This window comes from Eucyclogobius newberryi, unplaced genomic scaffold (genome assembly GCF_026437365.1).
Source record: "Eucyclogobius newberryi isolate DKJ021-1_F unplaced genomic scaffold, fEucNew1.0.hap1 SCAF_13, whole genome shotgun sequence".
Classification (NCBI taxonomy): Eukaryota; Metazoa; Chordata; class Actinopteri; order Gobiiformes; family Gobiidae; genus Eucyclogobius; species Eucyclogobius newberryi.
In genome coordinates, this window is record NW_027315757.1 from 18800910 (window position 1) to 18819629 (window position 18720).

The 18720-nt window shown below is 46.0% G+C and overlaps 1 protein-coding gene across 1 annotated transcript; it reads left to right on the forward strand.

Moving 5' to 3' along the window:
* Positions 1-637: 637 nt before the first annotated feature.
* Positions 638-18440, forward strand: nlk1 (nemo-like kinase, type 1). Its single transcript, XM_072442817.1, has 12 exons — positions 638-1619; positions 2499-2823; positions 3625-3754; positions 3965-4020; positions 4238-4344; positions 4412-4497; positions 7618-7827; positions 11965-12066; positions 13202-13288; positions 14042-14240; positions 14766-14859; positions 15287-18440. The coding sequence occupies exons 2-12, from the start codon at positions 2522-2524 to the stop codon at positions 15333-15335; spliced, it is 1422 nt and encodes a 473-aa protein (XP_072298918.1). The 5' UTR covers positions 638-1619; positions 2499-2521; the 3' UTR covers positions 15336-18440.
* Positions 18441-18720: the final 280 nt, after the last annotated feature.

An 18720-nucleotide genomic window follows, 5' to 3' on the forward strand; every position in this document is an offset into this window, starting at 1 on the left:
TTGTTAAAGCAACATAATGTACTGACTGAATTTGTATTAGTTTTTAACCTTGTCATAATGGTGTTGCACAGTTTACTCAAAGTTGGACTTTGATTGATTCTTGCATGTTTGTTAATCGTGGAAAGCCCAACTGAGGCTCGAGTGCTCCAAAAATAACTTTCACCTACATCATATCCCCACCCAAAAACTTGTACTTATGCAATTATAAACATGATAATCCACTGCTTGTTCTATTGAAATGTCACTATGAAGTGGCAGGGCTTGTGCTGCATTCCAGTCTCCTTCTGGGTCCTTCAGTCTCCTCCATGGTCCATCAGATTCCTCCAGGTTCCTCCAGTCTCCTTAAGGCATCTCCAGGTTCTTCCAGTCTCCTCCAGGCGCCAATAGGTTCCTCCAGTATCCATCAGTCTCCTCCAATCTCCTCCGGGTTCCTCCAGTCTCCTTCGGTCTCCAATAGGTCCCTACAATCTCCCGTCTCCTCCAGGTTCCCCCAGTTTCCAATAGGTTCGTCCGATCTCCTCCAGGCTCCTCCAGCCTCCACCAGCCTCCATCTCCTGGCTCTGCAGGCGCGCTTGCAGCCGTGGATTGGTGCATGGATGTGGGGGAGCTGCATTGTTTACAGCCGCTGCCGTTAACCCTCCCCCACCCAGCCTCGCCAGCTCCTCCTCCGCCGCCGCTAGCCTGTTAGCCCCGGCTCCCTCTGCTAAAAGGGGCCAGCAAACCCCTGTAACGACCCGGACTGCACGGGCATCCAGCACCGGGAGGCCCCTGGAGTCTCCCACCGGGAACCGCGAAGAGCAAACCAAAAAGAGACGACATACGGTGGATTTAACGCGATAAAAGCGGCTAACGAGAGGGGCTAGCCGGGGAGCTAACAGGCTAAGCGTCCGGTGACGAGCTCCAAACGGAGGATTTCGGTGAGATTATTCGAAGCTAATTCTTGCCATTAAGACGCCCGTTTAACTGCGCGTGTTTGCACTTGTGTGGAACTAAAATAAGCGCTTCGTGTGGTGTTCTGCGGGATATGTAGGTCACTGCAGCGGCTGGAGCAGAATCTGGGTCAGCGGCATCAGCGGGTTAACTCTGCCGACTAGCACCAACAGCTGGTTAGCATCAAAGCTAACACTCCCGGAGAAGCTTTTCCGAAAAAAATATCTAATAACACTCATTTATCTTTATAGACAAATTATTTTACGACTGACGTGAGCCCATCTACGGCCAAATCTAAAGCGGTATTTATTTTATTGGTGTTTTTAAACAGCGAAATTGCGTTTTCTGTGCGGACTGGACGAACAGCTGCTGCTACAAACAAAGATAACTTGTCTGATAAAAGTGGACATTTCAAAGGCCAAGCTCGGAACCGGGTTTGAACGTGGTTTTATGAAGGTTGTTAAAACTTTTTGGGGCATTTCCTGAAGGCTTTAGCCGTGTGAGCTGGTGTCAAGTCTGGTTGGGGCAGTGAGGCCATGCACTCCGCGGTCATCCCTGCCTCTGTGGCCGGGCTGCAGTAGTCTCTCTTCGGCTGTGGGACTGAGCAGGACCGCGCTCTGCTTCTGGTTCTCCTGGATGAGTTTGACTGCAGTTTGAAAGAGAACGGATCGGGACTTGACCAACAGCAGGTAAGAGCCACAATAATAATGGTTTATATATATATATATATATATAATGTAACCTGTTTGACTGATGTCACTTCAATATTATAAAGACACTTTAATCTTGTCCATAATAGAGCTGCAGCTAACTATTATCTTAGACTTATACGTACCGAAATATAAATAAAATGCCAAATAAAGGTGTAAATGCGGTGACTTAAGTCTTATACATTGAGAATATTTATGAATAATGTGTATTCTATATTGTGCCACCGTCTTTGTTATAAAATGGCTTGGAAAAAATATTTATTCCAATTAATCTTATCAAGCTCTTTGTCCTACAATACAGGAATCGCCATTTACTATTTACGCCCAATTTTCAGCATACTCGCTCTAGGGCATCTCTTTTAATTGTCTTATATAAATTCTTGTTACCCAATAAAAAATAATTGCACACTAAACTAAGCACATGCGGTTGTAGACAGAACCATCCCGATTTAGCAACTATATTCAGTCTCGCAGCAAACAGTATACCAGCGGTTAGAGACGCGGACTCGCATGCGTGAAGTCTTGAGTTCGACTCCCGCTTTTGGCACAGTTAATTTTTTTTCGGGTTTAAACATTAAGGTTTAGGCGTTAGGGTTAGGGTTAGGGTTAGGGTTAAGGTTAGTTCTGGGCTCCAGAATCGGGATGACAAAGTTCTGTCTACAACTCCATGTAAACTAAGCTTTGGTCATGTAAAACACAACCAAAAAATGTATTATTTAAACAGTGGTTCTCAAACTTTTCACTCCAAATACCTCCTAAGATGAGGTTTGACTCTCCGAGTACCACCAGATCTAGTCATGAGATGTTTCCCCCAAACCCATGAGCGCAGACTAGTGACGCACCTTAATCGTTCTCCAGAGCTCCTGTTGGTGCGGCGGAGGATGGCGTTCCACAGTGGAGCTCCTCGTCAGCCCGTCGACATGTTTCCGGGCTCAGATCTTGGTCCAAAGTTCTTCTGTGTGAACTCCTCATGCGCCGCCCCGGCCTCTGCGCTGACCTCCAGCCTGGCGGGCTCCACGGCGCCGGCTCCGACTCCCAGACACCCCACGGCTCTGGGGGGCAGCGCGGGCGGAGGAGGGGCCGCCGTGCCACAGCCCTACACAAACCCGGCCAGCGAGGTCCCGAGTCCGGTCGAGATGGAGCCGGACCGGCCCATCGGATACGGAGCCTTCGGCGTCGTGTGGTGAGACACTTTTGGTATTTGACTTCGGCTTGATGTTGGTTTAATTGCCACCCAACACTGTTGGGTCTACAGAGGGATTCTAGAATTGCCACTTCCTAAAATTTTTCTTTTTCCTCTTATTTTTTACAAACTGAAACTTAACGGGAGTAAAACTGTAATACATATTTACCACAGGAGCCCTCCCACCAAGCTAGGCCATAATCAGAAAAATAAAAGAACCTGGAATATAAACTTATAAAGATATTATAATCATAGTAGAGGTATAATAAAGGTGCTAATTAAAGTACATATTTTACTAATACTACACTTCTATCTACTCTAAAACATATAAGAGGTTCAATGCTGTAATCCACAGACTGTCCTGTGTGCTCCAGGACAAACTCAGGGTTTAAGACACAAGTTACAGCGTTGCATTTTCTTTTACGTGATAGATTTGTAACCCTGACAGAAGACGTTACTTTGCATCACATTTTAAAATAACATTTCAAAAGTTACACACAAAATGATGTAATGCGTGTGAAACATCTTCCTTGCGCTCATAGTAAAACTATTTTTTTCAATTTAAAACATTTTTAACAGATTTTTTTTAAATAGTGTTTGCTACACAGTCAATACTCAGGACAGGAATAAAGACGTTACACTTAAATATCAGGCAGTTGGAAAACGCTACAATTATTGTTGGCAGCCACATCTCTTGTCAATCAGCCCCGGGGCGGCTTCTAATTGTGACGAGGCGTGAGGGAGTGTAAAAGCACTTATATTTATTAGATCTAATGTATTTTGTGACATGTTTTCCTGAAGGTCGGTGACAGATCCTCGTGATGGGCGCAAAGTGGCTCTGAAGAAGATGCCAAACGTCTTCCAGAATCTGGTCTCCTGTAAACGGGTTTTCAGAGAGCTCCGGATGCTCTGCTTCTTCAAACACGACAACGTGAGTCTCGTTAATACGAAAACCTCTGCAGCCGACAGACTAAATCATTATACTTCTATTGCTTCAGTATAGTTGCACTTTATTGTCCCTCAAAGGGACATTTGTCTTGGAGTCGCTGTGTGTGCTTAAACAGCACAAATAAAACCGTACAGAAAATATCAGTTCAGACACGGTTCGGTCCTAATCCAAACCTGTTCTTGTTGTTTTCAGGTTCTGTCAGCGCTGGACATTTTGCAGCCGCCTCAGATCGACTGTTTTGAGGAAATGTATCCTTCCTTATTCTGGACGGGGGTTGGACTGAGGCTGGACCTGGGGCTCGACCTTGGCCTGGACCTGAGACTGGACCAGGGTCTGGTGCTGGACCAGGGTCTGGTGCTGGACCTGGGACTATGTCAGTTGTTGTTGTTGCTGCTGTTGCTGTTGCTGTTGCTGATGCTGATTTCCTTCCTGGGGTTCAAGTGTTGTCTTTGACTCAGAGCTCAGATATGTGATCACTGAACTGATGCAGAGCGACCTACACAAGGTTATCGTGTCTCCCCAGCCTCTGACCACTGACCACATCAAGGTCTTCCTCTACCAGATCCTCAGAGGTGCTGTGACTCCACGCGTGCCTCTGCTGCGTGCTCTGCTCTCGTTACACCTGTGTTTGTGTCTCAGGTCTGAAGTACCTCCACTCTGCGGGGATCCTCCACAGAGACATCAAACCTGGAAACCTCCTGGTCAACAGCAACTGCCTGCTAAAGGTCAGAGCTCACGCGCGGTTTCACATTTTACGCCTGCATCGTTCATAAGTCTTATCCGCGTGGTTCCGTCCTCAGATCGTTCGTAAGTCTTATCCATGTGGTTCCGTCCTCAGATCGTTCGTAAGTCTTGTCTGCGTGGTTCCGTCCTCAGATCGTTTATAAGTAGAGATGCACCGATTCCAAAATTCTTGGCCGATACCGATTTCCGGTTTTTAAGGAGGTCTGACCTGCCAAAACCGATTTTTCCGATACCGATTTTCTATCTAGCCACTGATTTTCCCAAAAACTACCCAGTATTATATATGTGAAAAAGGTGCATGTATACAGGACACACGTTTTAGAATATAAATGTAATTTTTTAGTAGAAAAAGCTTCAGTTGTAGTCATCTGGACTCAGTTAGAAAAAATAATATATTATTCTACTATACTATATATAATAATAATAATAATAATAATAATAATAATAATAATAATAATAATAATAATAATAATAATAACTTTTATTTATATAGCGCTTTTCAGTGACCCAAAGACGCTGAACATAATAAAAAAGGGGGGGGTATTTACAGACAGGGGGGACAACACGTACAGAACACATTAATATACAGATAAAATGAACAAGACAGAAGAAGTAGAGAGAAAAAGATGGGGATGTAACAGGGGGTAGAAGAGTAGGCAATGGGGTAGAGGAGGCTAGGGGTAGGGGAGGTCATAGGCTTGGGTGAAGAGGTATGTTTTTAGGCGGGATTTGAATGTTGTGAGTGAGGGAGAGTGGCGGACAGGTTGGGGGAGGGAGTTCCAGAGTCGGGGGGTATAGTATAGTAGAATAATATATTATTTTTTCTAACTGAGTCCAGATGACTACAACTGAAGCTTTTTCTACTATAAGATAAGATAAGATAAGATATTCCTTTATTGTCCCACATGGGGAAATTTCATTGGTGCAACGCAGGTAGATAAAGAGGTAGATACAGAAGAACAGATCACTTATAGGAAGTCTGAAAAACACTTTCAGTAGAAGATCTCCTATAAATAAATAAATAAAAACTCCCATAGACAAATAAATAAATAAATACCATTGCATGTGATCACGACAGTAATTGCACATCAATATGTGTCATGACAGCACATAGATTGCACATGAATTTCACAGTAATTGCACATGAATTGCACATGAATTCCAACAGCAATTGCACATACGACAGAATTGCACATCAGTATATATATATATATATATATATATATATATATATATATATATATATATATATATATATATATATATATATATATATATATATATATATATATATATATATATATATATATATATATATATATATATATATATATATATATATATACATACACTAACTAATATATGGCGTGGAGAAGAGTGGGGGACACAGAGGAAAAAGGAGTCCATTTCTCCTGCAGAAGATGCAGCTCCAATGGTTCCAGATTGAAATCAAATGAACTATTTTCATATAGTAATTTATACATTTGTAATTTTACACATTCTTTTGAATGAGCTAGAACCCTCTGCAGGAGAGGAAGCAGGTGGAACATGAGGAGGGTCAGTCCTAGAGCGCTGCCAGCACCTCCCTCTCAAAGCTGGAGGACTCTGGCTCCAGGACCTCTTCCTTGTGGGCCTACAAAAAAAAAAACACATTGCAATTTAGATGACACAGGCTAAAAAAACAAATTATAATCCAACCAAATGCTTTTACACACCTGTGGGTGCAGCAGAAGGGCCAGTATCCCCTGAAGGAGCAGGGGCAGGAGGAGCAGGGGCAGGAGGAGCAGGGGCAGGAGCAGCAGGGGCAGGAGCAGCAGGGGCAGGAGCAGCAGGGGCAGGAGCAGCAGGGGCAGGAGCAACAGGAGCAGGAGCAACAGGAGCAGGAGCAACAGGAGCAGGAGCAACAGGAGCAGGAGCAACAGGAGCAGGAGCAACAGGGAGGTCTGAAGGCAAATCCAGATCTTCAAAAAGAACATTATACAGCAGTTATATTTTAGCCCAGTACATTTACTGCAATATTATTAAAACTTTTACTATTATAATACAGTATATTAAATGAGGCACATATGTTGCCAATATCATTTTCCAGTTTCATCAGCTCTGATAACTTCACACACTCACTAGAAGCACAATCAGCAGTGCACTATAGATTCTAGTGCACAGCTGATTGTGTGAACATTTCTTTGAGGCTGTGGGACAATTAAATAGTCCTGACATTAGATTGTAGTCACTCGTTTCGCTGTTCAAGTCAGTAATTTAAGTTTTGTATCTACGTAATGTATGTCTCAAATGCATCAAAGTATTTTTAAAGTCTCATTTCAGGAGGATGAGATCTCTTGTTAACATTAGCTCGTAGCCTAGCTCTCTGCTAGTTGAGCAGAACAACAACAACAACTAACTCTTCTGACAGCCCTGCTGCTGCTTCTTCTGGCCCCTTCATGTGTCCCTACTCTTCTGCAGATAACTCTGAATAAACACATGAACTCGTCATGTGTTCTTGTGTTTATTCAGAAAACATGAACACCAGCGCAAATTATTTTGACCGCATCAACTATTAACACGTATATTGTAATCGTCTCAAAGTTATAATAACTTACCCCACAGTCCAGTCTCCTCTTATCCTCCTCCAGGCTCGGTCCTTCTTGTGTTCCACCAAAGTTGAACAAATCTGAACTTTTCTGCCACGAACGATTTTAACGCTTTGAAGCTTATGCCTGTCAAAGCGTCTAGAGCGGAAAACGGCAAAACGCACCCTCTGCACCGCACACCACGCTCCACCGCGAAAAAGCAGGAATCGCGCAACGGGAAACGCAGGAGGTGTTCGACGCGCTTTTACATAGTCTTTGAATGTAAACTGGACACTTTGGCCGCCGCGCTCTGAAAGAGTCTTGTAGTTTTTAGCTGTTTTGCTCTGGGCGCGTTGAGCTGCTACGCACCGCGCATGCGGGTCAGTTTGGATCGGCCGAAAACCAGCAATTACGACATGGACCGGCCGGTCACCGATTCTGGCCGATTCAACCTAAAATCAGCTTTTTTAATCGGCGGCTGATTGATCGGTGCATCTCTATTTGTAAGTCTTATCCGCGTGGTTCCCTCCTCAGATCTGTGACTTCGGCCTCGCCCGCGTGGAGGAGCCAGACCCGTCCCGCCACATGACGCAGGAGGTGGTGACGCAGTACTACAGAGCTCCAGAGGTGCTCATGGGCTGCCGACACTACGGCTCCGCCATCGACGTCTGGTCTGTGGGCTGCATCTTCGCCGAGTTGCTGGGACGGAGGATTCTGTTCCAGGCTCAGAGTCCCATCCAACAGGTCTGGACCTCCTCTGCTCCCTTTGAACCTCCTCTAAACCTCCCTTGCGACGCCTCTGAACCTACTCTGAACCTCCTCTGCTCCCTCTGAACCTCCCCTGAACCTCCTCTGCTCCTTCTGACCCTCTGAACCTCCCCTGAACCTCCTCTGCTCCCTTTGAACCTCCTCTGCTCCCTCTGGACCTCCTCTGCTCATTTTGAACCTCCTCTGCTCCTTTTGAACCTCCTCTAAACCTCCCTTGCAACGCCTCTGCTCCCTCTGAACCTACCCTGGACCTCCTCTGCTCCTTTTGAACCTCCTGAACCTAATTCTCCCCTGAACCTCCTGCTCCTCCTCTGCACCTCCTCTGAACATCTGACTTGAGCAACAACTAAGGATTATTTTAGTACACACATTTACACCTTTTATTCAGTTAAAAATATGTTCAAACAGTCTTCATGTTCAACAGAAATAACCGTTACAAATAAATACTAAGATACGGTTAGTTGCAGCTCTAATTAAATTGTGTTTATTGATGAAAATCCAGCGAGTCCAGCTCCGTCCTGGGCTGTGCTCTGGACTCCGTGCAGGAGGTGGAGGACAGAAGGGTCCTGGCTAGATTCACATCTATGCTGGACCATGAGTCTCACCCCTGCAGGACACTCTGTCCACTCTGGAGAGCAGCTTCAGTGAGGGACTGATTCACCCTCGCTGTGGGAGGGAGAGGTTTCGTAGGTCTTTCCTTCCTGCTGCTGTCAGACTTTATAACAAACACTGTTAGTCCTGAACACTCGCAATACTGACCTAACCATGTGCAATTCCGTCATATGTGCAATTACTGTCGTGATTCATTTGCAATTACTGTGAAATTCATGTGCAATCCATGTGCCGTCGTGACAAATATTCATGTGCAATTACTGTCGTGATCACATGCAATGGTATTTATGTATTTATTATTTATTTATTTTTATATATGTATTATTTTTTCCCCTCCATCCCTTGTTGGGAAATGGGAGGGTTTGTCTATAGGAGTTTTTGTTTATAAGAGTTCTTCTATTGAGTGTTTTTCAAACTTCCTAGTGATCTGTTCTTTTCTTCTGTATCTACCTCTGTATCTACCTGCGTTGCATCAGTGAAATTTCCCCATGTGGGACAATAAAGGATTATATTATCTTATCTTAAAATCAGAAATACTTTATTATTTTTTGACATTTTGATTTGTCAATGCCACTGTCTTCGTTATAAACCCGAACACTGCACAGTGAAGCAGCAGCTATGTAACAAGGATATTGAACTATTGGCTATTGGCATGAGGCCATATTATCTGCCCCGGGAGTTCTCACATATGACTTTGATCGCAGTCTATGTGGCCCCGTCTGCCAATGCTGAATATGCTTGTGAAGCACTGCTCTCCTGCACTTGTAGGCTGCAAACACAGCAACTCTGGTGACTTTAACCACGCTTCTCCCTCTTCTGTTCTACCAACATACACCCAGTATGTTACCTGCCCCACCAGAGAAAATAGAACATTGGACTTGTGTTTTGCCAACACCAAAGAGGCTTATTCTTCTTCCCCCCCCCCTTCCCTCCTCTGGGCAGCTCGGACCACAACCTTGTACATCTGAGGCCTGTGTATAAACCCATCGTGCGCAGGCAGCCTGTGGTGTCCCGTGAGGTGAGGATGTGGTCTGCTGAGAGCGAGGAGGCTCTGAGGGACTGCTTCAGCACCACTGTCTGGACTGAGCTCTATGGCCCACATGGGAAGGACATCAACACCATCACAGAGTGCATCACGGACTACATCAACTTCTATTTGAGAACATTGTTCCCTCCCGGACAGTGCGGCGTTTTCCAAACAACAAGTCATGGATTAACCGTGAACTGAAGGCTCTGCTGAAGGAGAAGAAGAGAGCCTTCAGGTCAGGGAACAAGGAGGAGCTGAGGACTGTGCAGAAAGAGCTGAGGAGGAAGATCAGGCAGGCTGAAGCCGGCTACAAGAGGAGGATGGAGGAGCAGCTGCAGCATTCAGGGAGTGTGGAGAAGCCTGAAAACCATCTCGGGCTTCAAAATCTCCCCTGCCCAGACAGAGGGGGATCTACAGTGGGTGAGCGATTTAAAGGCTCACTTCTTGAGATTTGATCGGTCACCCGCCCCTCCCCCTGCACAGCTGCATGCTCCCTCTTCCACAGCTGGACAATGCCCTGCATCTGTTCCTCTTCACTTCTCTGCCCGGACCATCGGCTCCCCACTTCGCCTGGACTCACCCATCCCCCCAGCACACAGTCCCCCTGCCATCCACTGACTGTTACAGCAGCACAGGTGAGGAGTGAGCTGAAGAGGATTAAAGTGAGGAAGGCAGCAGGACCTGACGGCATCAGCCCCAGGCTCCTTAAGTCCTGCGCAGATGAACTGTGTGGAGTTATGGAGCATGTCTTCAACATGAGCCTGAAGCTGAGGGTGGTACCACAGGTCTGGAAGACCTCCTGTCTGGTACCTGTGCCCAAGACACCGCGCGCCAAAGACCTCAACAGCTTCAGGCCGGTGGCTCTCACGTCCCATCTGATGAAGACACTGGAGCGGCTGGTCCTGGACCACCTCCGCTCCACCGTGAGCTCAGCCATTGACCCGCTGCAGTTTGCATACCGGCCTGGCATCGGAGTGGAGGACGCCGTCATCTCCCTGATGCACCGCTCTCTCTCTCACCTGGAAAAGCCTGGCCGCTCTGTGAGGATCCTGTTCTTTCATCTCTCCAGCGCCTTCAACACCATCAGCCGCTGCTCCTGAGGGACAAGCTGGAGACGGCTGGTGTGGAGTATGACCTGGCAGAGTGAATCCTGGACTACCTCACAGACCGACCCCAGTTTGTGAGAGCCCGGGACTGTGTGTCTGACACTCGGACCTGCAGTGTGGGGGCGCCCCAGGGCACTGTCCTCGCGCCCTTTCTCTTCACCCTCTACACTGCAGACTTCAGACACGACACAGACAGCTGTGTCCTGCAGAAGTTCTCTGATGACTCTGCCATCATCGGACTCATCACGGATGACGATGATGCGGAGTACAGAGGACTGGAGCAGGACTTTTTGGACTGGTGTCAGCGAAACCACCTCCTCATCAACGCGGGGAAGACCAAGGAGATGGTGGTGGACTTCCGCAGACACCACCCCACTGCCCCCTCACCAGTGAACATCCAGGGACGGGACATTGAGAGAGTGGACTCATACAAGTACCTGGGTGTTCATCTGAACCACAAACTGGACTGGACTCACAACACAGACTCACTGTACAGGAAGAGCCAGAGTCGGCTCTACCTCCTGAGGAGACTCGGGTCTTTTGGAGTGACAGGGCCACTCCTGGAGTGACAGGGCCACTCCTGAAGACCTTCTATGACTCTGTGGTGGCATCAGCTCCTGTATGGTGTGGCCTGCTGGAGCAGCAGCATCACAGAGAGGGAGAGGAAGAAGCTGGACAAAGTCATCAAGAAGTCCAGCTCCGTCCTGGGCTGTGCTCTGGACTCGGTGCAGGAGGTGGGGGACAGGAGGGTCCTGGCTAAATTCACATCTATGCTGGACCATGAGTGTCGCCCCCTGCAGGACACTCTGTCTGCTCTGGAGAGCAGCTTCAGTGAGAGACTGATCCACCCTTGCTGTGTGAAGGAGACGTTTCACAGGTCTTTCCTTCTGCTGCTGTCAGACTTTATAACAAACACTGTTAGTCCTACTGTGCAATTACTGTTGTGATTCATGTGCAATTACTGTCGCGACATGTATTCATGTGCAATTACTGTCGTGATCACATGTAATGGTATTTATTTATTTTTATCTTTATTATTTTTCCCCTCCATCCCTTGTTGGGAAATGGGAAGTTTTGTCTATAGGAGTTTTTGTTTATAGGAGATCTTCTACTGAGTGTTTTTCAAACTTCCTATAAGTGATCTGTTCTTTTCTTCTGTATCTACCTCTGTATCTACCTGCGTTGCATCAATGAAATTTCCCCATGTGGGACAATAAAAGATTATCTTATCTTATCTTAAAAGCTCTTTTTGTGTGTGTGAGTATCTTTAGTCTGGACAAACACTAATGTTAGAGAAATACACAAATTATTCAGATGAACGGTTGCAGCTCTCTCCTCCGCTCCTCTGACTCCTCCTCTCGTTCTCAGCTGGATTTGATCACAGATTTGCTGGGGACTCCTCCTCTCTCGGCTCTGTCTTCAGCATGTGAAGGAGCCAGAGCGCACATCCTCAGAGGAGCTCACAAACCGGTGGGACCTCTTTTACTACTACGTTCTATTCTGCCTGTAGTTTAATCTATGTCTGGGTCAGTCAGGATCCTTAATATAACTCTCTGTCTGGGTCAGTCAGGATCCTCAGTAGAACTCTGTGTCGGGGTCAGTCAGGATCCTCAGTAGAACTCTGTGTCTGGGTCAGTCAGGATCCTCAGTAGAACTCTCTGTGTCTGGGTCAGTCAGGATCCTCAGTAGAACTCTGTGTCTGGGTCAGTCAGGATCCTCAGTAGAACTCTCTGTGTCGGGGTCAGTCAGGATCCTCAGTAGAACTCTCTGTGTCTGGGTCAGTCAGGATCCTCTGTAGAACTCTCTGTGTGTCTGGGTCAGTCAGGATCCTCAGTAGAACTCTCTGTCTGGGTCAGTCAGGATCCTCAGTAGAACTCTCTGTGTCGGGGTCAGTCAGGATCCTCAGTAGAACTCTCTGTGTCGGGGTTAGTCAGGGTCCTCAGTAGAACTCTGTGTCTGGGTCAGTCAGGATCCTCAGTAGAACTCTCTGTGTGTCTGGGTCAGTCAGGATCCTCAGTAGAACTCTCTGTGTCGGGGTTAGTCAGGGTCCTCAGTAGAACTCTGTGTCTGGGTCAGTCAGGATCCTCAGTAGAACTCTCTGTGTGTCTGGGTCAGTCAGGATCCTCAGTAGAACTCTCTGTGTCGGGGTCAGTCAGGATCCTCAGTAGAACTCTCTGTGTTCTGACAAATGGTGCATAGGATACATGAGCTGAAATACCACACGCCTTTTATATTTATTACTATTAATATTATTATATGTGCTTAAACCAGGGGGGTCCAAACTTTTTTCACGGAGCCACATTTGAAACTTATACGGAGCAGGGGTCCACAAACAACCCAACAATGTCAAATTAGTCGAACGACAAAGTGAATCATTCGAAATTTTGCATTTGACATTGTTTCGATGCCTCCACACCTTTTAATAAGACTTGGAACAGTAATAATTAGGTTGGAATAATATCAAAATGCTTGATTATTTTCCAATTTTACAGTAAAAAAGTAAAAAAATTTGTTGGCCCAACTTGTCAGCATGGGTGTGGTCAGCATGGGTGCGGTCAGCATGCTCTGATCTCGTTTGTCATTCATGTCTCCGTTTGTGTCGCAGCCGTCTCTCTCCGTGCTCTATATGCTCTCAGACGGAGCCACACACGAGGCCATTCACCTGCTCTGTCGGATGCTCGTGTTCGACCCGGTCAGTGACACACACAGAAACAGACACACACGGCCGGACGGACGGACACACAGACGGACGGACGGACGGACAGACGGACGGACACACACACGGACGGACGGACGGACACCCGGACGGACGCACGGACAGACAGACGCACGGACAGACAGACGCACAGACGGACGGACACCATTACGTGTTTTAATTCAATCTGTACTTGAAGAATAGTACCGTGTTGGACGACTGGAATGATGGAAGTAAAGAGTTCACTGTTTGGTCTTTAATCGTGAATAATCATTGAAATGTATATTACTATTAAACATTTTGTGACTAGGGATGTCACGATTATTAGTTTAATCGATAATCGTGATTATTCAAGTCCCAATATAATCGTGAGAACCAAAAAATAATTATTGTCCAAGCGGTTTTTGTCAAATTTAACTTTATTTTCTTTTTCACCGCGTTTGGTAAAGCCGCTCACGAACTCTAGGAACAGTCACGCGTCTGACCATGAGAATGAAAGAAAATTAACGATTTCACCCTTGTTTGGTCACGGTCTCAGTAATCGTGAATAATCGTTAAATCGTGATGTTTTTTCCCCACAATAATCGTAACTCTAAAATATGATATCGTGACATAATTTTATGACGTGTCCGCAAACTCCTCCGTAGAACTCTCTGCGTGTCAGATGTGTTGTCCTGGTTTGTTCCTGGGCCGATGCACGTGACACACAAACACTATGTTCAGCGTCCTCTGGTCTCGCTCTGTGCTCAGGCCAAGCGCATCTCGGGCTCGGACGCGCTCTCTCACCCGTACCTGGACGAGGGCCGGCTGAGGTACCACACGTGCATGTGCCAGTGCTGCTACAGCGTGCCCAGCGGACGAGTCTACACACGCGACTTCGAGCCTGTTGCCGAGCGACCCTTCAGCCACAGCTACGAGAACAGCCTGCTGTCGGTGTGGCAGGGCAAAGGTGTGTTCGTCCACTCGTTCACGCGCTTTCTCACTAGAGGTCAAAGGTCACACGCTTTAAGATTCTAGTGTCTGACCTTTCCTGGGGTCAGTTCTCGCTCTCCACATTTAAACTTTCATGTGGAAGTGACGTAAAGATCAGGCCTTAAAGTAGCTCCTACACCAAACTTTACACGCACACACAAGGATCTGTTCACGTCTGATTCTAAGTCTGATTTATTACGGATTTTGTCTAAAAAATTAGGTAAAATGAGGATTTTTACACATTTTTTTACTCAAATCCTCTCTGTAAATGTTTTCAGCTAATGAGTCAACAAATTGAAGCAAGACATTTAAATGTCCCAAATATGTGACATTTTGGCTGTTTTTACACATAAAATGTCTCATATCTAAATGATAATACATTTGTTCGTTCATGTATGTGAGTAACTGACTTTAGAAGTTTAAACATCTTTAAAGTTAAGGTTTGTTCCCGTGGAGCTGCAGTGTCTCGACTTTAAACGTGTGATGGTCGTGTTTGTTCCAGAGCTGATCCATCGCTTCATCACAGAACATCAACAGGGAAAGAGAGTCCCACTGTGCATCAACCCTCAGAGCGCCGCCTTCAAGACCTTCATCAGGTACTCCAGATGCCCTCCCTCTGTCTGTCTGTGTGTCTGTGTCCGACCGTGTGTGTGTGTGACCGACCGTGTGTGTGACCGACCGTGTGTGTATGTGTGTGACCGACCGTGTGTGTGACCGACCGTGTGTGTGACCGACCGTGTGTGTGACCGACCGTGTGTGTGTGTGTGTGTGACCGTGTGTGTGACCGTGTGTGTGTGTGTGTGTGTGTGTGTGTGAGACCGTGTGTGTGTGTGTGTGTGTGTGTGTGTGTGTGACCGTGTGTTTGAGGCCCTCCGTGTGCGTGCGTGCGCGTGAAGCCTTCCCAGTGTGTGTGTGAGTGAGGCCCTCCGTGTGCGTGCGTGCGCGTGAAGCCCTCCCAGTGTGCGCGTGAGGCCCTCCCAGTGTGTGTGTCAGATTCCCTTCCTGACGCTCTCTCGTTCGCAGGTCGACGGCGTGGCATTCGTCCAAAGTTTCTCGTAAAGAAGAAAGATGAGCTCTGAGTCCGGACCAGGACCAGCCCCGGGTCTACTGTGGGTCCTGTACAGCCTCCAAACCCACAAACCCCGGAGCCAGGACCAGACCTGGTTTAACCCTGCTCCTGGTTTACGTTGGCTTTTAGACTGGTTTAAATCTGGTTTTAGACCTGGTTTATTGTGGTTTTGTTCAGGCACACACCATGTCCAAGCCAGGCCATGTTTAGATTGGATTTAGTTATAGTCTAGTCCCAGTCTAGTCCCAGCCTAGTCCCAGCCTAGTCCCAGCCTAGTCCCAGCCTAGTCTAGAGCTAGTCCCGGTCTGGTCTAGTCTAGGGCTAGTCCCGGTCTAGTCTAGGGCTAGTCCCGGTCTAGTCCAGGGCTAGTCCAGGGCTAGTCCAGGGCTAGTCCAGGGCTAGTCCAGGGCTAGTCTAGGGCTAGTCCAGGGCTAGTCCAGGGCTAGTCCAGGGCTAGTCTAGGGCTAGTCCAGGGCTAGTCCAGGTGCTGTTTGTACAGAGAAAATCGCTGCTTATTTAAAAGAAAGTCTCGGTACAAAACCTCTGATGTTTTCGGTGTAAAAAATATTTTAATGAGTTTTTGTTGTTTTTGGTAGATTTTAGTTTGAGTTTTGAAGTCATTCCAGTTTGTGCAATCCGCCTCCTCGGAAAACCACTCGGCCGCGTCCGCACTCGCCAAACCGTCTGCGGAAACGCCACAAACCCCGAATGTCAAAGTGAACTCTTGTTTTACCTCTGATGAACTTTTCATGAAACGAAAGCGGTCACAAAGTAAAGGCCTCAGACGCGTGTGAGTGACATCAGAGCCGCTTTAAACATATTTGCACTGGATTTTACTGCATTTACTGGACATTTAACGGCACATTATGACACACACTTTGAATTTTTGATGATTTTTAGCTTTTACTGGACAAATACTCACTTTTATCAACAGAAATATTACACACTTTAACATCAATTAGACGTTTGCAAAGCTCAAACACAATATTTAGTTTGATTTACTTAATTATAAAGACTTAAAACCACGAGTGTGTCTGTCTGATGTCAGTTGTTTTGATTGCTTTCGCTTCCGTTCTAGATTGTTCTACATTCTGAGCGTTTCAAAGGGTCTTTCCGTTTTGACATTTCTTCCATAAACATCTTAAACGCTGCAGGTCTGTGGCAGTTTTAGTCTAGATTTGACGCTTGCGTTGGTGCGGACGCGGCCCATCGATAAACTTCAGGATCCCGAACGTTTGCCAAGGTTTTTCCTCCTCGACTCAAATCTCACTGTGTCGTAAATATTCATAATAATAATAATAATAATGATGTTTGAAAATAATGCGAGGTGTCCACTTGTAGCAGCTCGACACTTCCTGCTTCGTTCCTTGGTTTTTTCTGAAGTTTTGTTGTATTTTTCGTGTGTTTCTGGGACTGCAGAGAGAGGGAGGGTATAAAGAGGCCAAGGCCGGGACCCAGGTCCAGGTCCAGAAGTTTAAGAAGAATCCAGGACTTTGGGAAGAAAGGTGTAAAATATTAACATGTTTTAAAGAGTAATCAGTCAAAGGTTTAGACCTGGTTTGGACCTAGTATCTGAATGTCATCCTTGGTTTAGGCTTTTGTCAGTTACTAGTTTATTCCAATGCTACTCCTGGTCTTGTCCCAGTCCCGGGTCTCGGCCCCACTCCCTCTCTAGACCTGCTTTTTGGTCCTGTTCCAGTGTTTTTATTTATTGAGTGATTGAGAGAAAAGTGCGAATGTCGTTGGATTATTTTCTATTTTAGAAGAAACACATTTAGTTGGTTTTAGGTTTTTTCTGATTTTAAAAGCGTTAGATTCACGGTTTGTTCTCGTTTCGAACCGTTTTACCTCGTAGTTTTGACGAAGTCTGAGGTCTGGACTCAAACACTGCGGCGCAAAAAATAATATTAATTTACGTATAAAACCTGAAATGTAGTTTTTATTTCCACACTGTCGGTCCAAAGATAAAAACTAACCTTTGTAAAACGGCATGAGACTGCTCTGCACATTTTGCATGTTTTGTAAAATCACTGAAAGAAAATAAGAAAATAAAAGATAAATCTAAATATAATGAGGTCAAATGAGCACATTTGTCAATTTAAAAAGTATAAAATACAGTTAAAATATTCTGAATGAAATAAATAATTTTATAATAAACGTATTTAAAAGCAAGAAAATATGAAAGAAAATGACAGCATCACAAAACTAAAATGTAATGAAATGTTATCCACAGTCCTGCATGTTTAACAAGTCTGACACTGAAAAGAGAGCGGCCAATGCACTGCAAGAATATGTATCTGTAATATTTCAGGAATGACCACATTAAAGTGGGAGACGTTTCTAAAAACGGATCATATCTGTAAAATCATCTGAAAGACACGGAAATGTCTCGCGTAATCTCCAAACGAGACCGTGAAGTGATGTTTCTGCTTCATTTTATGCACGTCACGTTTGTGCGACACTTGAAACACAACGTCACATTTACACACACGTTTACACACATCGTAATAGGCCTAAAACCTTTGTGATATAGGATTCTAAAACACTGCTCCTGGGCCGATTGCACTCGTTTGTGATTCAGTCCGATCATAATAACGGACTTTAAAAACACAGAGGAGCACTTCTGGATCCTCCTGGATCCTGGAGAGTTACACAAGAAAAAATAGAGAATGTTCAGTTTGACCTGAATACTTTTCAGACGCAGTGTTTAAAAAATATATCTATATTTTGTTCACATTGGAAGTGTCGAGTCCAGACCTCCAGGGGGCGCTGTGTAAATGTGCATGTGGTTTAACGGGGCCAGGCCGACATTTTGAGTCTGTGGAAACTGATTGAGGAATTCAGTTCAATATCCAGATTGCCCCCGGTCCAGGCCCTGGTCCAAGCCCCGGTCCAGGGGCAGACCCCGGTCCAAGCCCCGGTCCAGGGGCAGACCCCGGTCCAGGGGCAGACCCCGGTCCAAGCCCCGGTCCAGGGGCAGCCTCTTGTTTTCCTCTTGCTGTTTTGTCCTGTTTTGGGTCCAGTTGTGGTGGACTTTGATGATACTTGAATTTCTTAAACTGTTTAAACTTTAGACAAAAGTAGAAACCAATAAAACACTGGACTGAATCTGAGTCTGAGCGTTGTCTGTCGCCGCTATCGACGGGCGCCACGATTTATGGGAATTGTTTGCGTTCACATGACGTCACACCATTCTATTCTTCCTAAAGTTTAATCTGTGTCTGGTTCAATCTGAATCCTCAGTAGAACTGTGTGTCAGAGGTCAGAGTTGTCTGCACATAATGACAAGAACAAATATTTGTGGAGTCAGGTTTGGGAAATGACATCACGCTCTCACGTTATCGCTTTGCCTGGAATATTCCACACTCATTAAACATTCAACTTTGCA